A 22,130-nucleotide genomic window follows, 5' to 3' on the forward strand; every position below is an offset into this window, starting at 1 on the left:
GACATTAATTTCAGATGTACAACCTAGTGATTGGACAACTCTTTATAGGATGCTATGCTCCCCCCAAGTGTAACTACTATACAGCACTATACAGCACTATTGCAATACCACTGACTATATTTCCTATGCTGTACCATTCATCCCTGTAACATATTCATTCCATAACTGGAAGCCTGTATTTTTTACTTCTCTACACCCACTTGGTGAGTCTCCCTACCTCTCTGTCCCCTGGCAACAACCAGTTTGTTCTCTGTATTTATGGGTCTGTTTCTGCTTTCTGTTTGTTTGTTTATTTGTTTGTTTTGTTTTTATTCCACATATGAGTGAAACCAAATGACATTTCTCTTTCTCTGTCTGACTTATTTCATTTAGGATAATACCCTCTAGGTCCATCCATGTTGTTGCAAATGACACAATCTAATTCTTTTTATGGCTGCATAATATTCCTCTGTGTGTGTGTGTGTGTGTGTGTGTGTGTGTGTGACATCTTCTTTATCTATTTGTGTATCAATGGACACCTATGTTGCTTCTGTATCTTGACTATTGAGAATAATGCTGCAATAAACATAGGGAGGTGCATATATCTTTTCAAATTAGTGCTTATTTTTATTTTTCTTTGACTTAAAAATTTGTTTTATCCTAAGACAACCCCCTTATAAAAGGTGACTATGATCATTACCTCATGGAGATTATTTACCATTGAATTCAGAATACTGCCACGGAATGATTTTTGTAGAAATCTAACTTGTAAATAAATAGTGCAGTGAATTTTAGAGTAATGCATTAGCCATGGATAACTGAAGTGCTTAAAACAAATTTTAAAAACCTATTAGTTAAAAATTTCTATGAGAAAAATACTATATACATTTCTTAAAATTGTTCTGTTAAGTTTAAATGTGCTTTAAAATGGCGCTACAAGGAAAAGATGGGCCCCCTTAGGTATTGTCAGAAAGGATCAAAAGCAGCTTATTAGCAGAGACAGAAATAGAAATGTGATATTCATCAGGGGAAATGAGGATATGATTAAATAAATGGAATCAGTCCCCATGTTGGAAAATACTTTAATGAGGAAGTCATGCTTGAGACCTCTTTTGGTCTTCTGAAAGACCGAAGGGCTGGGCTGGCCAAGCCTGGCCTGAGCCCAAGCTGTGGTAGGAAGAGTAGTGAAAGCCTCAGGTCACGTTCAACCTCCCAAAAGCCCAGCTGAATTAGAATCTTCATTCAGGTGGTATCTCAATATGGACTCTGAAAAACAATCTGAGGGTTTTGAAGGGGCGGGGGGGCGGGGGGGAGGAGATTGGGGGAACCAGGTGGTGGGTATTAGGGAGGGCACGGATTTCATGGAGCACTGGGTGTGGTGCAAAAACAATGAATACTGTTAGGCTGAAAATAAATTAAAAAAAAAAAAAAGAATCTTCATTCAGTTCATGGAAGGATCTGAGAGTCACAGCCTGGCCTCTCTCAACATCAGAGGCCTGCCTCTAGCTAGTCCTGAGGAGACATGTCCTAGGGGAAGCACAGAGTTCCTATTTGCCCTTTACATATCTGCAACTGGTATGGGGAGATCTTGCTTGTTCTGTGTCTTTGGAATTAAAATATTCCATAGCCTGCATCTCCTCCTATCAAATATGTATTAGACAAATGCAAACTTGAAGTAAAAAAATGTGTTAGAGAGATTAAGTGTTTTAATGGAAAGCACACCAGACTAAAATTGCTTTCAAATTCTGAAATGCTCAGAGATCTGTGGGAATCTTGTCCAGATGCAGCTTCTGACTTCTGTAAGAGTGGAGTGGAGCCTCGCAGTCTAAATTTCTAGCAAGTTGCCCTGGGGTGCTGGTGCTTTTTGTCCAGAGGTCATACTCTTGTGGAGCAAGAATCTAGAAGACCTGATTTCAAGTACTGGCTTCTCACAGCACTGGTTTTCCTATCCTTATGGACTAACATACCTTTGAATTCTGACCATCAGCAGCGTCATGAGGAGTGGAGAGCAGGAGGGCGGTCTGTGTCAAGAGCATGTATCGCTGCTCTGGGTTTTCCCGGAATATCCATCAACACACAGCGAAAACAACATGGAAACCAGCACACAGTGAAAACAACATGGAAACAAACAAGTCAGGAAATACAGCTTATGTTCTGACAATCCCAGAGTGTTTCCAGTTTTATTCACTCTGTGCCTTTGCTAACATTCAAAGGTTTGTCTTTAATTAGGTCACACAGTCAATAAATGAATCTTCTTATTGTGCTGTCTGTCTCAAATAAGCTCAACGAGAGGCTGAATTCCTGTCCATGGCACACCCAGTGGGACAGGCTAATTACCAATAATAAGCAATGTAGCCTGGAAAGATTGTTATCTTTAGATCTGACACATATTCTTAACCAGAATAGAAGTGAAGATACAACTTGATACTGTATTTTGTTTTGGTAAACCTATTGCGTATGGAGGAATTTAATACCATCTCAAAATCTTCCTTTTCCTCCGAAGTCCTCTTAGATAGCCCCTTCTCAGTGAAACCTTCCCAGAGTCCAGTCAGTTACCGACCACCTCTTGTCGCTTTGCTCCCACTTATGCTCTACTGGCGTGCATACCTCATGGCTGGGCTCCTTCTGTTGTGTGTCTGAGGTCTCCCTCACTGAATTATGTGCTCCTTAAGCCATTTGGATGGAACAGAAAGAGTTCAGGGACTTAGAACCGAGATCCCTGGGTGTGCATTCAGCACTGCCCTGTCCTGGTCATGTGTTCCCAGGAGGCCATGGAAGGTTTTGACCTGGCTGTTCCACTCTGTAATGTCCATGATCAGATGGGGTGTCGGGAGGGTGGTGTGAAATAGTGGGTGTGCCACTGTCTCCCTCTTCTCCTGGCTTGGACTGGGCACCAGATAAAGGCTTGCTCAGGCTCTCCCTGGGTGAGCTCAGGGATTGTGACTTATCAATCCTTGTATTTCTAGCACTTCAGGAAAAGTTAGGCCAAGTGCATGCTCAGTAAATTCTTTATAATTGAATTTGACATTGTCTCTTTCAAGGAGGTTGTGGTGTATTAATTTTAGGCACAGAAAAAATACAAGATGGAGAAATAACTGTTTGGTTTTCCCCTGGTAGCTGATAGTGCATGCTTTTCTGAAATAAATGAAATGTGTCTTGAAGTAATTATTAAAATTCTGACAGATTTATTTCTAGTTTGCTAAGTTCAGAAATCCTATATACAACAGGAGAAAAGATAAATATTACACAGAACAAAAACTATTTTTTTAAAGACTTTTATTTATTTATTTGACAGAGATCACAGGTAGGCAGAGAGGCAGGCAGAGAGAGAGAGGGAAGCAGGCTCCCTGCTGAGCAGAGAGCCAGACTCGAGGCTCGATCGCAGGACCCTGAGATCATGACCTGAGCCGAAGGCAGAGGCTTAACCCATCGAGCCACCCAGGTGCCCCACAAAAACTGTATTTAATAGGAAATTCATAAAGATTATCCATTTTTCTATGCAGTTATAGGTATAAACTTTTTAGAAGAATTAGAAAAACTGATAATAGTTACCTTTGGGAAGAGGGTCAAGGGCAGGGGAGAAGGAAATTTTCATTTGCTATATTTCCATGTGCTTTGAATTTTTGGCCATGTAGGCATATTTGGGTTGTAGATATACATACATAGAATATACATATATTCTATGTATGTATATATATATACATACATATATATATGCACACATATATATACATATAGTGAGTGGGTGTGTATTAAGGATATCTGGAGGAATTGAAGGATGGGCCATTTTTATTTTAGTCTTTTATATATTAAAACCTCTAATGAGTGTAATTTGGGGGTGGCTTAAGTACAAAATGCTAATGATAAATGTGGGTGCTCTGCCCCTTGTCAAGTCACTGAACCCTCACCATCACAGAAGTCAAGGGCAAACTCGGCTCACTCAGCCCTTCCTTTGAGCTTTAAGAAGCTCCCAGGGTGGGGCTGTGTTCTCACACTACTGCCAGTTGGGAAAATCTAGAAACCAGTTATGAGTCCTTAAAGTGCTGGAATCATCACTTCATAAATCCATGATCTGGCTTAGTAAAGATGAGACTGCAGGTGACTGCCTAGAATAAGGAGAATGATAAGATATAGAGCCCAGTCCAACAGCAGCACCATCCCTCCTACAACCAGAAACGCAAGGGAGTTGCCCTAGTTGCCCTTCTTTGGAACATAGCATGTCCTTTTTTCTTTAGGGCTGGGTAGAGGGGCAGAGAGAGAAAGGGAGAGAGAGAATCTTAAGCGGCCTCCACGTCTAGCTTGGGGCTGGCTGTAGGGCTCAGTCTCACAACCCTGAGATCATGACCGGAGCCAAAACAGGGTTAGATGCTTAACCAGTTGAGGCACTCAGGCACCTCCATAGTGTGTCCTGTTTAGTAAGATACTGGGTGTTCATTTTTCCTTGGCACCCCTGAGCTGTTTTCAGCATTGACCCGCTTACCTCCCACCAGCAGGTGGGGATGTGCCTATTTGGAGTATCTGAGAACAAATGGTGCACCCCTTGTCATATGCTTGTGTAGAATGAAGCAGCATTTCCCTGTAGCTTCTGCCCATGATATTCAGCTACCCTGCCTTAACTCTGATTTTGTGAGTTAAGAAGGACACACCTCAGAGACCTTTCAAACAGTGCTTTCAGTTTTGGGTGGTACCACCACATAGGGGCTGGGGCAGACTGGGATGTTTTCTTGGCAGGGCATCCAGGATTATTAAAGGAATTGTAACCATGTTGCATGAAGAACTGCTGATGGGCTGGGATGTAGTCGCCACTCACTTTTCTGTGGTCAGATCGTTCGCTTCTCTGTGCGAATGAACTGGGTTCCATAGTATTAACCTCAAGGGAGTGTTGTAAGGAACAAATACATTAATTCATACAAACACTTAGAGCTGGTAAGGGTTCAGCAATTGCTAGGAACTGGTTTTTGTCCTTGGGGCTGGAGGTACAAGAAAGATTCCCACATCTTTGGACTGCAGCAGTCACAGTCCCCCTCCTGATCTAAAGGAGTTCACCTTCTGGTTTGTAGGCATTTTTTTTTAAAGTCACAGATATTATTATGAGAAGCTTAGCTATTGATTATTCTTCTGAGAGGCTTGAGTAGCTGATTTGAGCCCCTTATACTATAAATAAGAGATTTGCTGCATATGCATTTCCCTGGGTGAATCTGTCTCCTTTGGGAATTCCTTTGCCTTGTGCTGATACATTATTTAAATTGTCTTGTAACCATGCACTCGCCTTCGTGATATAAGTATCTTTTTTTTTTTTCTCTTTTGAGAAGGTTGCTCTGTGTATGGTTAGCACCATAATAAAGAGAAATATGTCATTCCCCACCAAGGCAAAGGACCACTCACCCTTTTGCAGCGCTCAAATCTGAATAAAAATGGCCTCTATTTTGTCTTACTGTACAATTGTGCCAACATTTGCCATTCACTATAACTGCCTATACTCAGCTATATGCAGAACAGCATCCACATGTCATTGATGTCAAGGTCATCAGACTTTTCCAGGTGTTCTCCTTCTGGGTCTCGTATTGATCCATTAACTGTGTGTTAAGCAAATGAGTTCAGGGTGAGTGTTTAAATAGGATATTTCCCAAAGTAATCTAAGACAATAAATCAATGTGTTTTTCTAACTTGTGTCTTAGATGCTGCTGAGTATCTTGAATGTGCCTTTGAAAAAGAACTATTCAAGTGGTGATTTGGTGAAGGTGGGGGAGCAGAAATGGATGAGAGGTGTAGTAATAGCTTTGTAAATACCTCACCCAGATATAACAAACTTCCACTTATTAATTATGTCGTTTCCCCTAGATATTACACACCCTTTTACAAACATCTCTGAAGTAACTTTTGCCATACCTAGTACTATTTCATCTTAAGAAAGATTTTGGACAGGGCTTCTGGGGGCCTGGTTTTTTAGATGAAGCAAGTGAATTAGAAAATTCACAGGGCATCTTGGTGGCTCAGTCATTTAAGGGTCCGACTCTTGATCTCAGCCCAGATTGTGATCTCAGGGTTGCATGCTGGGCATGGAGCCTACTTTAAAAAGAAAACAAAAGGAGAGGAAAGGAAATTTGTACTCACAGTGACACCAAGAGGGACATTGATCTAACCCTTGATTTTCCATTTGTTTCCACTATGGAAGTAAAGCCAGCCATGATAAGTTTAACAGCTCCCAAACTGCAACAGCTATTTTTCTTCTCCTTAGGCTCCTCCTTAAGCTTCTGATGCCAAGAGAAAGTTTTTCCTTATAAGCAGAGTTTGAGACTATTTTAAGATTAACTCTTGTGATCTCTAAACCCACCTTCCCTAGCTTCCCTTTCCTTCCCAGGGAAGGGCCAGGGCTTTTAGGAGAGACTAGGGAGAAAGAACCCATGGAATCTTCGAGGGAGCCTGTAAGAGTCTGGCTTTGGCCCTATCATCTGTTACAAGCAGAGATTTGAAGCAGGTTGGGGGATCCACTTTGACCAGGAAGCCCTTGACTCAGTCTCCCATCTTGGCCTTGTCATGTGCTAAGCCGGGCATTTGCACGAAAGGCAACATGCCGTGAGTCAAACTCCAGGATTGTCCTGTGTGGAGACTCCTTGTGCCTGCCCACTATGTACCCATTCTCACGAGCCAAGCGAGAATATCATTGTTTTTTCTTTTGCCTCTGTCCTTGGTTGTGACAGCTAAAGGTAACCCACAGAGCTTACTTTCCAGCTTGAAAGGTGATTTGTGTATCCAGAAGGATGTATTTTTTTAAAGGAATTTTTTCCCATGAAAAACGCCGAAATGTATTTGTCTCTTGTTCATTTGATATAACATGCGTCATTTACTCCCAGTCTGACACGTTTCTCTGTTTTTTGTGTGTTGCAGGCAGCATAGTGTACCTTGGGATGATGGCAGGGGCTTTCTTCTGGGGAGGACTGGCAGACAAAGTGGGAAGAAAGCAGTCTCTTCTGATTTGCATGTCTATCAATGGATTCTTCGCCTTCCTTTCTTCATTTGTCCAAGGTTATGGATTCTTTCTCTTCTGTCGCTTACTTTCTGGATTCGGGTAAGCTTTTTTCCCTTCATATCTCACAGTAATGTTTATTCTTCATAATTGTACATGTTCTTCACTCATTACTGGGAAATTACCCCTTAACACACTTCTTTCCCTATCTTCACGTCAGCCTTAGGAACATGATACTGGTTCTTAGATACATAATTATCAGCCGTAAAGGAGAACACAATTCTGTGTTCTTGTGGCTGATTCTGGTAGTATTTTTACTTCTAGGAAATGAGTTTTAGTTTAAGTGGAATCTTGTTTCTAGGGTAGAATGCATTCCTAAGTGTATTTTTCTTCTGAAAATTTAGTTTCAGCAAGAAATAACCCTGGTCCTACCTGTTATGAGCTAGTATAGGTTCAAACTATTCAGGCTTGCTCTTAAGTACAGGATGAGTGTGTCTCAAGCAAATGTTATTTTACTGATCTGTGTTAACTATCTAACTTGGTAGGAAGCCTACTTCTTGAGATGTATCATGTTCCATTTTTAAGTTCTTGATTTTTGTTGAATTAATGGAAGTTGTGATGTTGGCCAAGTACAGTGGAGTAGTCCCATACTCTCCCCCTTATCCACGGGGGTACATTCCAGAACCCCCAGCAGATGTCTGAAACTGCAGATAGTACCAAACCCTATAGAAACTATGCTTGTTCCTCTACCTACAGACCTACGATAAAGTTTAATTTATAAATTAGACACAGTAAGACATTGACAGTAACTAATAATAAAATAGAACAATAATAAAAATATACTGTAATGAAAATTATGTGAATGTGGTCTCTCTTAAAATATCTTACTGAACTGTACTCACTCTTCTTGTGATGATGTGAAATGATAAAATGCCTATGTGATGAGATGACATGAGGTGAATGACGTAGGCATCGTGACGTAGTGTTAGGCTGTAACTGACCTTCTGATGATGAGTCAGAAGGAGGAGCATCTGCTTTGGACTGAGGTTGACTACAGGGGGTTGAAACCACAGATAACTGAAACCCGCGAAAGTGTAGCCAGGGTTGTAATCATTATCCCTAAAGAGCTGGAATCACCTGTTGACTCTACGAAGTAAATCCACAGCTGAGGAAACCCCAATAGCTTAATTAGGAGAGTCGAAGATACTCTGCTCTGATATGGAAAAAGTAAAAATACAAAATTTCTATTTGAGAACTTTATTTTCACTAGAGATGTTCTTTCCGAGATATCTATCAGAAGATGAATCAGTAGGAATACTATAAAATAAAAGTAAATAAATAGAGAAGAGAAAGGAGACAGTCCTGGGTTATGAATTTGAGAGGCGTATCAGTTGTGGTTGTTGAGAGTGGAACCCACACAGCAAAACATAGTTTGACCAAAAGAGAAGGTCAGAGAACTGCAGCATGTCTTCCTTAATTAACTCCAGTAGTACTTTAAAATCAGAACTAAGATGAGAAGGAATATAAGCCATCATAGAGAAAGACTGTATGATCTGGTTACTTCATGGGTACAAACATTTCTGCATGCAAACTAATGGATCACTTTTATAACTCATTCAAAATATTTAGAAAAAAAATTTGTATCACTTTATGCCACAAGATGTAGTATGTGCATATTAAGATTGGTGGATTATTCACAGATTTTTCTGATGTGTCTTTTCATCTGTTTATAGCCCTTCATATGCTACATTCTGCACACAGTGGGCACTTGACAAATACGTGACTAAGTTGCCCAAATCAGGAGCTTTCCTTAGAGTGAAGACATTCCCATTGACCAGTCCAGTAAACCAAGAAGGTTGGAAAGTCTGGGAAAGCATAAAATTATTTTTTCCTTAGGGGAAAAAATGATCAAAATCAATAATTTGCTTTGTAATGAATAATAGAGAAGGGAGACTTTCCCTTGGTGCTCAGAGCTCTGTGTGAGATTGCCAAAATAACATGGGTGACCTGGGGAAGTAATTCGGATCATGGATTCAAAGGGCTATAGCAGTGAATTGGGGTGCCTGAGGAAGAACATGTGTTATTTGGGGCTATTTGTTAAAAGACCAGATTCTGAGGGTCCATAGGGTAAGACATTCTTGCCATCAGGAAAGGCTAAACCCTCCCTTTACTTTCTCTTACCTACGTAATACCATGTCAGAAAAAAGCTTAACGGCCTAAATTCTGAACTTTCCAGTCCTTTCCATTTACAGTTTTATAGAGGAAATTTCAGTGATATCCATAAACTCAAAGGTACCGGAGTGTGGTCAAATTATTACGGCAGTTTTAATTGCCAATTCTGGATTGTGATGTGGTCAACCCAATTGACTGCAGAGAAAGGGCCATTATGGTGGCTGCGGAACACTCCTAAACTAATGGACTGTCTAGAAGTTAATACAAGGGCAGGACAGAAGCAGAGACTGCCTGGGTATATTCATGCTATCATCCTCCTCCCTGTTGCAGACAAATCATTCTTCAGCCAGCGGCTCAGGGCTGCTGACTTCTAAATAACGTAATCTACCTGGCAAAGCACAGACTGTGTCTTGCTAGCTCAGCTAGCCTCCATGAATTGTGATACCAGAGGTTAATGCACTGTGCCTTTGCCAAGTTGGCACAAAACTGGGAGTCCAGAAATCCAAGTCTACCCTGCCACTGCCCTTTACTGGGGACCCTGGGAAGGTCATTCGGGCTTTCCAGACTGATTCTTCTTTTGGGCTTTGTTTTGTTTTTTATTTTTATTTATGTATTTTTGTTTCAAGTTCGTATTTAAATTCTAGTTAGTTCACATAGAGTGTAGGATGGTCTCAGGGGTAGAATTTAGTGATTCATCGCTTATGTACAACACCCAGTGCTCCTCACAGCACCTGCCCTCCTGAATGCCCATCCCCCATCTAGCCCATCACCCGCCCACCTCCTTTCCACAAATCCTCAGTTTGTTCTCTGTAGTAGAGTCTCTTATGGTTTGTTTCCCTCTCTTTTTCCCCTTTCCCTCTGTAATCTGTTTTGTTTCTTAAGTTCCACATAGAGTCAAATCATACGGTATTTGTCTTTCTCTGAGTGACTTATTTTGCTTAGCATAATACACTAGCTCCATCTGTGTTGTTGCAATGTCAAGATTTCATTCTTTTTGATGGCTGAATAGTACTCCATTGTGTGTCTCCTTTATCCATTCATCAATTGGGTTCTTTCCATATGTCTTTTGGGCTCTTTCCATAGCTTAGCTATTGTCGGTAATGCTGCTATAAACATCGGGGTGCATGAATCCCTTTGAATCTGTATTTTTTTATCCTTTGGGTAAATACATAGTAGTGCAATTCCTGGGTCCTAAGGTAGCTCTATTTTTAACTTTTTGAGGAACCTCCATACTGTTTTCCAGAGTGGCTGCACCAGCTTGCATTCCCACCAACAGTGTTAGAGGGTTCCCTTTCCTCCACACCCTCTCCAACATCTGTTGTTTCCTGTGTTGTTAATTTTAGCCGTGCTGACTAGCATGAGGTGGTATCTCACTGTAGTTTTGACTTGTATTTCCTTGCTGATGAGTGAGGTTGAGCAACTTTTCATGTATCTGTTAGCCTGATTCTTTTTTTGTGAGAAGAGATAGAGATTACCAAGGCTGGGGGTGCAGCTGAGGGGGTAGCCCAGGTGGCAAAACACTCAGAGTTTTGTGCGATCCAGGCGCTGAGGGAACCTGAGGACTGACGTTGTTAAGGAAAATGAAGAAAGTTATCTCTCTTCCTCACCCAAGTTTATGGGTAATATCACCTGTACACAGCACATGAGGCACTGTCTCCATGAGAGAGGGCTTTTCTCAGCAGCTCTAGAGTTCCATTTGGACACGCTGTCTCTGAACCTCTGGGGCGTCTCAGCCAAGGCTCTGCTTTCTCCAGAGATCTTGTTTTTTCTACTTAGTTAAGAGCTCCCTCTATCCACATCTGATCTGGGTTTTAAATTAAGTAAAACTGAATGGCCAAGGAAATAAGGCTTCAGAATGCTGGAGTTCTTCTGGTATGGGTACCTGGCCTCAGACACATCGATGCTCCATGTGTTTCCCAGGAGTGTTGCTCTTGCCATCTTTTCTGCTTCAGAGGTTCTTCTCCCAGAGCCCTTGGCACTCAGGGCCCCAGAGAGGCCCATTCTAAGACCAGCCCTCCCTGCAAATACTTGCTTTTCATGCGTTTATTTCTTTCCTCCTCCCATTGTAAATTCCAAAATGCTGAGGTTTATTTGCTCAAGGCAGGGCAGGTTTGGTTACTTAAAGGACACCGGTCCTGCCGGGGGTGGACCTATATGGCTTTGGCTAGTTGATCGTGGTGTTGTTGCCAGAAGTGAAATAGATGGGAAGTTTGCTGAAGTCTTACTTGATCTGTATAAACAGAAGAATTCTAGGTCAAGTGAATGAAAGTTTAACTTGAATCATAAACAGTCATGAGGCTCATGAGAGTCATGGCCCATCAGTGAATTCCGAGACTCGACTGCAGTCTGCAGACCCAGAACTCCTCAAATGAAGGGGAGGCTGGGTCCCTTGAGGGAGAACCCCCAGACACCACGGAAACTATATACCTTAGTCTTTCACTCAGCCTTTCCCAAGGGACTTACAAACTTTTACTAGGGTAGCAATCCCGAGGGGGGAAGGAGATAATCAGACTTTAGGGGGCTCACCGGTTCTGAACTGACACTAATTCCAGGAGACCCAAAATGTCACTGAGGTCCACCAGTCGGTGTAGGGGCTCATGGAGGTTGGGTGATCATGGAATTGTAGCTCAGGCCCATCTCAGAGTGGGTCCAGTAGATCCCTGAATCCATCCTGTGATTATTTCCCGGTTCCAGAATGCATACTGGAATAGACATTGTTATGGATAGAATCTCCATGTTGGTACAGCTCCTGTCCACCAGTTCCACATGCTGGGAGTTTCAGAGGAGGAAGAGAATTTCTGGGTCACAGACAGAGCCTTCATTTTGCAGATTAAGGTGCAGTGATGGAACCAGGAAGACACAGCGAGGACTTAAGTCACAACTAAATCCTTTTGAACTAGCAAATTTGTACTTAACCGCATTATGAATCCAAGATCAAAATGCCTTTGTGCTGATTTTATTGCAAATGCCACAGGTTTCCAGCTGTTCTGTCTTATTTCATGGCTGAAGCGTCAGGAGCAGCACTGTGTTAAATTCCTGTTACTGCGTCTAAGGGGGACTGCAAAGGAGTGCTTCATTTAGCCCAAGGTCTACCTGGGTTTATGGTTTCATTGCCTCTAAATGTGCTTTCCTCTTAATTTCCTACACCAAGTCATGAGCATATTTTGTTAGAAACATAAATATGTCCATCTGCCGTATTCTGTGGGACTTTAAATATTTATTCAGTATGACGAATGATTTTCCAGCTGGGGACAACAGCGTGAGTGAGGACTAAGGCATCACCCATTATTCATCTGTCTCTCGCTTTCCTAAGTGAATCTCACACCAGGGAACAGACACTTCCCCTCTCCTCTTTTGTTACAGAAAATTAGAAAGATGGGAAATAGAGTTGACACCACTGATTCATTTTCATTTGCCCCAGAATTAAATTATTTGTTTCCAGTCACTGTTAATTATGGGAATGGTAATGCTTCAGATGCTGGGCGATGTCAGAGTTGGGAGCTTCTCACTGAGGGTCTGGCACGGCTAAGCGTAAAGGTCAGGGGAAAAATATGACAGCAGCAGAAATTAAAATGAAATTTCTATGTATCTGTATATCATCATGAACAAAAAGTCATTTCTCCCTCCGCAAATGGAGCCTTACAAATGCATACTTCATAGCAATTTGCTATATCCCTCTATTAATCATATTATAACCAGATTACCTTGGCTTTGTAGAAATGATTTCCCACTAATTGGAATCTTCAGTGTTTTATATTTAGCATGTTTAGGCCCACAACATTTTTAATAAATAGGTATGCAAAAATCGTACACTCTTTTTTTTAAGTAGGCTCCAGGCCCAGTGTGGAATCCCATGCGGGGCTTGAACTCAAAACTCCAAGATGAAGACCTAAGCTGAGATCATGAGTCAGATGCTTAAACCGACTGAGCCACCCAAGCGCCCCTATTATGCTTTTTTAAATGAGGCACAGGTAGATTAAGTGGCTTCCAAATGTTCAATAGATCCTCCAGTCTTCTGAGTTTTAGTCTAGTTCTGAACTATGAGGTTCTCTCTTCAAAGTAGTCTTTCTCTTAGGATATGTTTTACTTCCTTATCATATTTGAAAAATGCAGACTTATTTCAAAATTTTCAAAATGTGTTTTATCAAACACCTATATATGCTTGCCCTATGAGAGATGCTAAGCACTTTATGATACTGACTCCTCTAAACCTCACGGTTTAGAGGAGGAAATTAAGGCACAGCAAGGTTAAGTAATGGTGCAAGGTCACACAGTAAGTATTGTGGTCATACACAGGCAGCCTGGTACCAGAACCCATGCTCAGACCACCAGGCTGTGCTATCTCAGATTCAATGAGAAGTATCTCTGATTTCATAGGACATACACGATAGGCACTAAATAAACATTTTGGATGGATCAATTCAGGAAGGTTTCTGACCCAGAGAATTAGGATGGAGAGCTCTCCCAGTATGAAAGATGAGAAAAGACTACATTACCTTTAATCTTTTTAAAATAGTCACAAACCCAGATCATAAACAGGAGGTCTTTGTTTCCTTAGGTATGTGTTTTTCAACAGGCAGCGTGTAGCTACGGAGCACTTGAAATGTAGCCAGATTGACATGAGCTGTAAATGCAAAATACCTAGCACTGGTTTCAAATACTTAGCACGTATGAAAGAGTGCAAAATACCTCATTAATAATTTATATATTGATTCCATGTTAAAATGACGATATTTGAATATATTGAGTTTAATGAATATATATTAAAATTAACTTCACTTGAGGTTTTTGGGGTGTTTTTTGCTTTAATACCTTTTCTAGAAAATTTAAAGTTATACATGTGGCTTACATGGTACTTCTATTAGAAAACACTGTCTTAGACAATGCGTTTTATGAGAATTTCCAACAAAGAACTTCACCTTTTGGGCACACATTATTTCCCAGTATGCCCTTTGGCAAAGGTGCTGTTGGTCCCAAGACAGAAGTAACAGAGCAAAATATCTTCCAGACTTACAATACGTAATTGTGGAAAAATGAACCATATGTACTCTTTAGAGTCTTTTCTTGAGAAAAGACTGTGAGCTCCTTGAGGGCGGGAACTTGGGTTCTTCTTGCCTACATCTCCAGCAACTGTGCTGTACCTCACCCAGAGTTTGCCTGGAGTGGGTGGGGATGAGGGTTGAAATGGATGGTAGGTGGGTGAGAGGGTGAGTGGAGGAATGGATGAGTGGACACATACAGCAAGTGTCTAGAGAAGTCTACAGGTTTTTGTTATCATTTCTTACAGATCATCTTAATGATCATCACTATGTTTATTCATGATGACACTATGTAGATGCTGTGGGAGTGGATTTTTCCAGCTCTCTCAAGAGCTCGATTAATTTTTTTTTAAAGATTTTATTTATTTATTTGAGAGACAGTGAGAGAGAGCATGAGCGAGGAGAAGGTCAGAGGGAGAAGCAGACTCCCCATGGAGCTGGGAGCCCAATGCGGGACTCGATCCCGGGATTCCGGGATCATGACCTGAGCTGAAGGCAGTTGTCCAACCAACTGAGCCACCCAGGCGTCCCTCGATTAATTTTTTTTAAGACAGCATTAGAATCCTGATCTATGACTGGACCTATTTCCCGTGGCATACTGTGCTGCTGTGGATACTATAGGTCTGGCGGCTTAGGGCGCCAACCTGATTGCAACAAGGGCTAGGGAAGTTGTATGGAAGCTGTTTTCTTAGAAACACAACTTTTACCCACACTGTGTATTTACATCTCAATATTTTTAAAATAATCGAGTTTCTACCAATTGTTCTATCCATAGTTCATACAATATTGGGAAATAACAACTGCCCCTATCAAAGAATATGGTTTTTTAATCTGTGGCTTTGGACAGTGGGAAACTAAAGCTACCCAGACGACACATCCTTTAGCATTGCCACTGGGTCTGGGAGATTTCCATTCTTGATTTGGTGATTGGTTCGGGTACCAGTAAGTGTTCTCCTGTTTCTGTCTTGAGTACTCATTGTGAACAGGTGGTACCTTCTAATCAATACTGCAATCTCATTTTCTGTGCAAACCAGCCCGTTCAGAGACAGATCTGTGTTCTTTTCTCTAAGCCTCTGTGATAATCTATTTACTTTCGTGAAAAGGAAGTCACTGAAAAGTCCTTCTTTGGGGCTGGTGCTTTAATTGTTTATTTCTGGGTCCAATTTAAAACGTAGTGAATTGGTTCTGAACTGCTATGCAATTTGCCTGGCATTTCAGTGTCGTTGATTTTCCTTTTTTGTTGATTCTGAGTGAGGATTAAAAGGATATTTTCATGCAACTTTTTTGTAATTGTGATTCCCAGTATAGACTATAGCATTCAGTGTTCTTTTTATAAACCCATAATACCCATCTTAATAAAAGCTGTCAGAGTCAGCTCTTGGTAAACTTTGCCCTCTGCCTATTATCAGTATAGAACACGTGACTTTACAATGCATATTCAACTTGCTCCTTAATTCTGTCCTCGCATGATGCCCCATTTCCCAATGGAAACGGGAGATGGAAGATTGAGGTGAGAGACTGACAGTCACATGGTGAAATAAGTTAGAATGAAAGTATTCTTTGTTACATGCCCACTACAGCAGAACAGAATCACTCAGGAGAACCCCTCCCCGGGACAAGAAGTCATCTGACATTCCACACTTTCTCCTCTAAACTGTCATGTTTCAAGCTATTTTAAGTCCAGCTACTCTTTTTTTTTTTAAGATTTTATTTATTTATTTGACACAGAGAGAGATCAGAGTAGACAGAGAGGCAGGCAGAGAGGGAGAAGCAGGCTCTCTGCGGGGCAGAGAGCCCGATGTAGGGCTCGCATCCAGGACCATGAGACTACGAACTGAGCCCAAGGCAGAGGCTTACCCCACTGAACCACCCGGGCGCCCCCTAGCTACTTTTTTTATCCACAGCCTCCCTCTTTTCACAGCAGAACCCTGAGCCGTTTCCTATCTTTGCCTCAATAGCCAGAGTAAGTCAGTATGATTTGGTACAGGGACAAACATAGTCCACCAGAGTTCCATCTGAACCCAAGTAATAGGAGGTGTGGCTGTGAAATTTGCAGTCTCCGTGAAGTTCGTGCAGACAGAAATATTTGGCATTCTCTTTCATCCTACTATGCTAAAGGGACTTCAACTTATGTGTCTCACATTCCCAACAGAGTATTTGTGTTTGTAAAGCTGACACACCCTTTGCCTTACACCATATCCCACTTGTGAATTTGCTTTGGCTTTGAAGGAAATAAATACGTTTCATGATACTCACCAGACACCTAGGATTGAGTCATATGTAGGGGTGTGTGTGTGTGTGTGTGTGCGTGTGTGTGCGCGCGCATACGTGTGCATATGTGTGTAGAATGGGTTTGGAGAATGGTCCCAACTTATTCTAGAATGTGTTTTAATACATTTTTAAGTTTCTTTATATTTCTATAATTAAAGTTGCAAAAATGTAACCTTGATCTTACTTGAGAATAACTCCAACTCTGAAATTTCAAAGATCAGTGTTCTGTTTCAGTTGTATCAGTTTAATTATTTTGAATCTGGCTTATCTTCCACCTCTATAGAGTGTGGATTTCAATTATTATTCCCTCTATGCCTCCTTTTACCAAAGATAATTAAGATTTAACCCTCTTTGACAGTTAATAAAATAGACTTAATATCTGATCCTGAGAAAAATTCTTTATAAACCACCCTCATCTGGTGGCTTCATTATGTAAACATTCCATCAAAAATGAACTTGAGAAAATTTCAACAGTAGCTAACTGATCATTAAATAGTGAACAATAAAAAGATCTCTATGCTAACTGGATTTAGAGATGTATTACATATCAGGTAATGTAAAAGATAACCATTTCATGCCTTATGTTATGAATTTTTAGTATAAAACAAAGTATATTTTCCATATTAAATCCCTGTTACAAAAGTTTCTCTACCTTGACACTATTAATATTTTGGGATGGATTATTCTTTGTTGTGAGGAGCTGTCTTCTGTATTTTAGGATTTTTAGCAGTATCACTGGGCTCTTCTTACTATATGCCAGTAGCACCTCCTGAGTTGGACAGCTAAAAATGTATCCAGACATTGCCTAATATCTGTTGGGAGAGGGGAGAACATATTCAACTGTGTTTAAGAACCACTGATATGGGCACCTGGGTGGCTCAGTTGGTTGAGCAACTGCCTTCGGCTCAGGTCATGATCCTGGAGTCCCAGGATCAAGTCCCACATCGGGCCCTCTGCTCATCAGGGAGCTGGCTTCTCCCTCTGCCCCTCGCCCCTTTCATGCTCTCTCTCTCTCTCTCAAATAAATAAAATCTTAAAAAAAAAAAAAAAGAACCACTGATACGTGGGACTTCAAGAACAGCCAAATATTTGTTATTTCTTCATGTATTCTTAGAAATTTTATCTTGATACAATAAAACAGACCAGGAAATGTATAGCCCTTGCACAAAATACTGAAATGTTGATGTAGAATAATAACAAAAACATTTCTTTTTTTTTTTACTCATAAAAATGGGGGGGCAGCTTTTTCCTATCTTCAGTACTTAAAGGAACAAAGCCATATTGTGAGACGTGAAAACGTATGCTTCATCTCTTATCTAAATTTTTATTATTGTTGATAGCATTCTGTAGCACTTTTCTGGAAGGTATCAAAGATTTTAGGAGTCCCTGGAGTGCCCAAGAGGATTGCACAGTCTTATGCCCAGGGGTTCCAAGTAGCTCTTTTCACCAAGGTATCTGGTCATGAGGTGACTGTGCAACTCAGACATAGCGTGATTTCAAGAACTCTTTTGGGGCTCTGTTGCTACCGGGACCTCCATTCTAGCACCCATAACTTCTCTTATGATTACATTGACCCAGAACATCAGACGTGTGTTTCCATTCGCGGGAGATGTTTAGGTCCTCAGAGCAAGTTACTCTAGTCTGTTTGGAGTGGCACCTCCATCAGCAGAGAAATACAACTCTCTTGAGATGCACCGAGTGCATGTCCAGTGGGCCAGATAATGGGGATTCAAAGATGAATGGGATATAGTCCTCACCCTCAAGGGGCCTTCAGTCTAGTGTGAACAACGTTTACAATCTCTGCCATTGTATAAAACACTAGTAAAAGTTAACATGACAGCAGGCTGTAATGTTTGTTTCTGCTTAAAGCCCATCACAGTAACACGAGGAGCAATGTTTTCCCTAAAATGGGTGATCAGCCTACAGTGAGAAATATGAATGCCTACATTGTTTTTTAGGGCTCTGAATCTGAAGAACTTTGCAAAGGATTTGAAGAGACCCCTCACTCATTCTTTAGACTCATTTATCCATTGGTATCAGAGTTCTTTGTGATGTGCTTTGCAAACATATTGCGGGACATTGGTGTAAAAATAACCACCTTGAAAAAGAGGCATTGACTCAGAACCAGCTGGATTGCCTATATGCCCCTAAAAGCTGGTATTCTTTTACATAACAATAGTTTGTGTAAAGCCAACAAGCAAGGCTCTGATCTTCCACTTGCCACTTTAGCCGTCCCAGAGTACATTTCTCTTGTTTCCGAGTGACCTGGCATATCTTACATGCAACGGTGCCTTCATGAAACGGGAGTGATAGCTCTTATGTATGGAATGTCCAGAATCCTGATGAAACATTAATTAGGAGGTGGAAAGTCAGTAAAAACTGGGACTCTTTTTATGCATCAAGAAGTGAAGGCGTAGATATGAGACCTGGGGCTTTTGGTGCAGAGAAACAGATTCTTCACATCAAATGAAAAAAGCAGTAGCATTAAATGACTTATGACACAGCTGTTTTATTTCCTATTAAAATTGTGTGTTGTAATGAAACCATTTAAATCTGTTCAGGGCTTTGTGGAATTTTAAAATTCAGCTAGTTGTTCATGATTTCTGGTCCTTGAGAAGCTGGGTGGAGAACTGTGTGTGGGATAGAGCCAGCTCTGCCTGCCTGCCACATGCCTTTGTTTCTTATGTGTGGAGGGGTCCACTTGATGACCTTGGACTGCTTGGCTCCCCCTAGTGTGATGGCACCAAATGGCCACGTGCTGCATCTGAGGTCATGTGGAGTCCAGGAATTTTAGGTAGAACTGCCACATTCATAGCTCAGGCAAACAGATAGAGATGCTTCTGGCTAGTGTTTTTTTCAAGTCTTTGAACAGCAATTCCCATGAAGAAACACATTGCAATCCAATATACATTTTTATACATATTTATTTATTTGTTCATGTATATAAATTTATATGTAGACACGTATATGCATATACATGTGTACTTTCTACATTATAAATATTTTCATAATGAAAACAAAAGTTTCATGAAATGATATTTATCCTCATTACTTTAGTTGTGCTTAACTCTTTTCATTTCTAGTTCAATTTTTTTAAAAATTCTGTTTATAGCTACTAAGTTAATTTCATAGCCCACAGATTGAAAAGTGTTGGCCTAAGTTGATAGGCCCGTGTCTCGAAGTAGATAACCATCATGTCACTTTAGGCAGGGGCAAATGAATGAAGTGGTGCTATAATTTGACCTACCATTTGATGCACAATGACATGATGGATCCTGCAATTGGATTGGGGCATCCAGTTGGCTACAGATAAGGCCTTTCTCTAAATTTCATTTGCTAAGGTCACTGCCAATACTTCCTTATCATATTAAAAGCTTTGAGGAAATCAGTTATTGCTAACTGCGTAAATATATGTTTTACTTCTTGACATAAAATGTCAATAGCAATTTACCTTACAGAAATCTGAGCATAAAGGAATCGGCACATATTTTTAAAAATGTATTACTAGGTGTTTTCTCTGCAACTTGCTCATGTATATTGTTGTACATCTTCCCCCAAAATTTAAGAATTCGTATACTGTTTGGGATGATGGTGAGTAATGTTTTCTCCTACGTCCCTACTTTTGAGGCTGTGTTTTTTTAAAACTTGGGGGTCAAAACCTGTTTGAAATGCAGATGAGATCTAGGGCCCATCTGCCTAGAAGGAACAAAATATTTATTCTATAGACCCTCATTGGAGAAGCCTTAACCTGAATGGAAGTCACTATTCATGTCAAGATGTCTTATAGTTACCCTACCAGAAGGAAGCATTGTACCCTATTCTATTGGTATGGAAATCAGCGGCGCCTTATTTGATTCAACCAGTGTGCATACATACACATGTACTCGGGCAGCAGTGAGATCTACTGGGTCGAGACCAGAGCGGTCCAAGAAGCAACCTGGTTGGGCCTGTGTCCCTCAGCACAACAGGCTGACCGGGCTGCAGGACCAGCTGCCACAGAGTAGCCACAAGTAAGCCCAATGGCAGACAGCCTCCCAGAAGTGTTTGAAGCTCTTTCTTTTTTTTTTTCTTTCTTTTTTTTTAAGATTTTATTTATTTATTTGACAGACAGAGATCACAAGTAGGCAGAGAAGCAGGCAGAGAGAGAGGAAGGAAACAGGCTCCCCCCTGAGCAGAGAGCCCGACGTGGGGCTCGATCCCAGGACTCTGGGATCATGACCTGGGCCGAAGGCAGAGGCTTTAACCCACTGAGCCACCCAGGTGCCCCTTGAAGCTCTTTCTAAAGTTACCATGTCTTTGACTAGGACATATCCTAGTACCTCTTTTTAAAAATGAGTTCATTAAAATATTCACGAGATTAGATCCAATACTGTAATTTTTGCAAATGTGTAGAACATTCAGTCAACCGGAGCAGAAACCCCTCTGATCCTTAAGCAAGGGTAAGCTCTATAAACCCCATAACTAGGGCACTACTGCCACCTTTTGATGACATCCCTTAATTACAGGTTCCGGAGGGATAATAAACCTATATTTAACAGAGATTATAATATTAAAGTTACAAAATGATAGAAAATATACATCCCTGGATATGCTGGGGGTAAAGAGAGAGTGTTGTTGCTAAAGCTTGCTTTGGTTCTTCCCTTTGCATCTCCCACAGCTGTCCTGGCTCTGATCTCATATAGTCTTTGTCGCTCTTGGCAGGATCGGAGGGGCCATTCCCACGGTGTTCTCCTACTTCGCGGAAGTGCTGGCCCGAGAGAAGCGGGGGGAGCATCTGAGCTGGCTGTGCATGTTCTGGATGATTGGCGGCATCTACGCCTCTGCCATGGCCTGGGCCATCATCCCGCATTATGGTAAGAGGCTGGCCTGGCATGAACGAGGCATCACCTTCTTTGACTTCAGCCTTCCTTCTGTCCCTTTCCTGTTTTGTCAGTGCTGGTTTGAGAACAACACTGTCATGATCAAGTTTTTGCCTTTTGTTTATCTAGGATTTTCTCCCTTGTACAGAGATCTGTAGAAGGTAAGACCATGCCAAGAGTCCTGTAGGAATATTGCTGCATTTTGCTGTGTTTCAAGGGATCACTTTCATTGGCTTTCTATGTGCTATCAACTCTAGGCTTCCCACCCAAATGGACATCAGGGGAGACACAGGTCATAATCGGCATAGAAGGCAGCATGACTTACCATTGTTTTGGGGACTATCATACACATCAGGCACATACATGTGCCTTTATTCATCCCCTCTAGGTCTAGTTCAAAGCTCAACCCCATGTCAGTCTGCCTCTGCTGGCAGCTGAGAACTGGGATGAGAGCAGGAAGCATCCTGTCTTGTCATGGAACATCTATTTGTAGAACTTAAGAGATGACTCAACTGTCCTTGCTGGCCAGATCCTTCTTGAGTTTCTTCTAAGCTGTTCCTGTCACCTCTGAACACTTTAAGGTCTCCTGTTTCTGGGCAGTCAGCACTGTCCTGCTTAGAAGCCAGAAACTTCCAGGTGCTTCACCCACAAATAGTGAAATGCAGGGAGAGGTTCATAGAATCCAGGAATCAAATCCAATAAACAAGACAGAGGGGAGGGGAGGTTTTCTGGTTGTGTGTATGTGTGAAAGAGAAAGAGAGCAAACATGTTGAAGTTTGCAAATTATGAATACTATGTAAATTAAAACCACATGTGGACTTTAAAAACTCACTCTTTGTTCAA

At 41.3% G+C, this 22,130-nt stretch overlaps 1 protein-coding gene across 1 annotated transcript in view; it reads left to right on the plus strand.

The window, feature by feature from the left end:
- Positions 1 to 22,130, plus strand: part of LOC111148384 (synaptic vesicle glycoprotein 2C) — a 158,069-nt gene that overhangs the window by 43,912 nt on the left and 92,027 nt on the right. Inside the window, exons 2-3 of the mRNA XM_022504892.1 lie at positions 6,868 to 7,048; positions 21,130 to 21,281. Coding sequence (XP_022360600.1) covers positions 6,868 to 7,048; positions 21,130 to 21,281 — 333 coding nt within the window. The remainder of the gene's footprint in view (positions 1 to 6,867; positions 7,049 to 21,129; positions 21,282 to 22,130) is intronic.

Source organism: Enhydra lutris, unplaced genomic scaffold (assembly GCF_002288905.1).
Source record: "Enhydra lutris kenyoni isolate GAN:26980312 unplaced genomic scaffold, ASM228890v2 scaffoldscaffold19, whole genome shotgun sequence".
Taxonomy (NCBI): domain Eukaryota; kingdom Metazoa; phylum Chordata; class Mammalia; order Carnivora; family Mustelidae; genus Enhydra; species Enhydra lutris.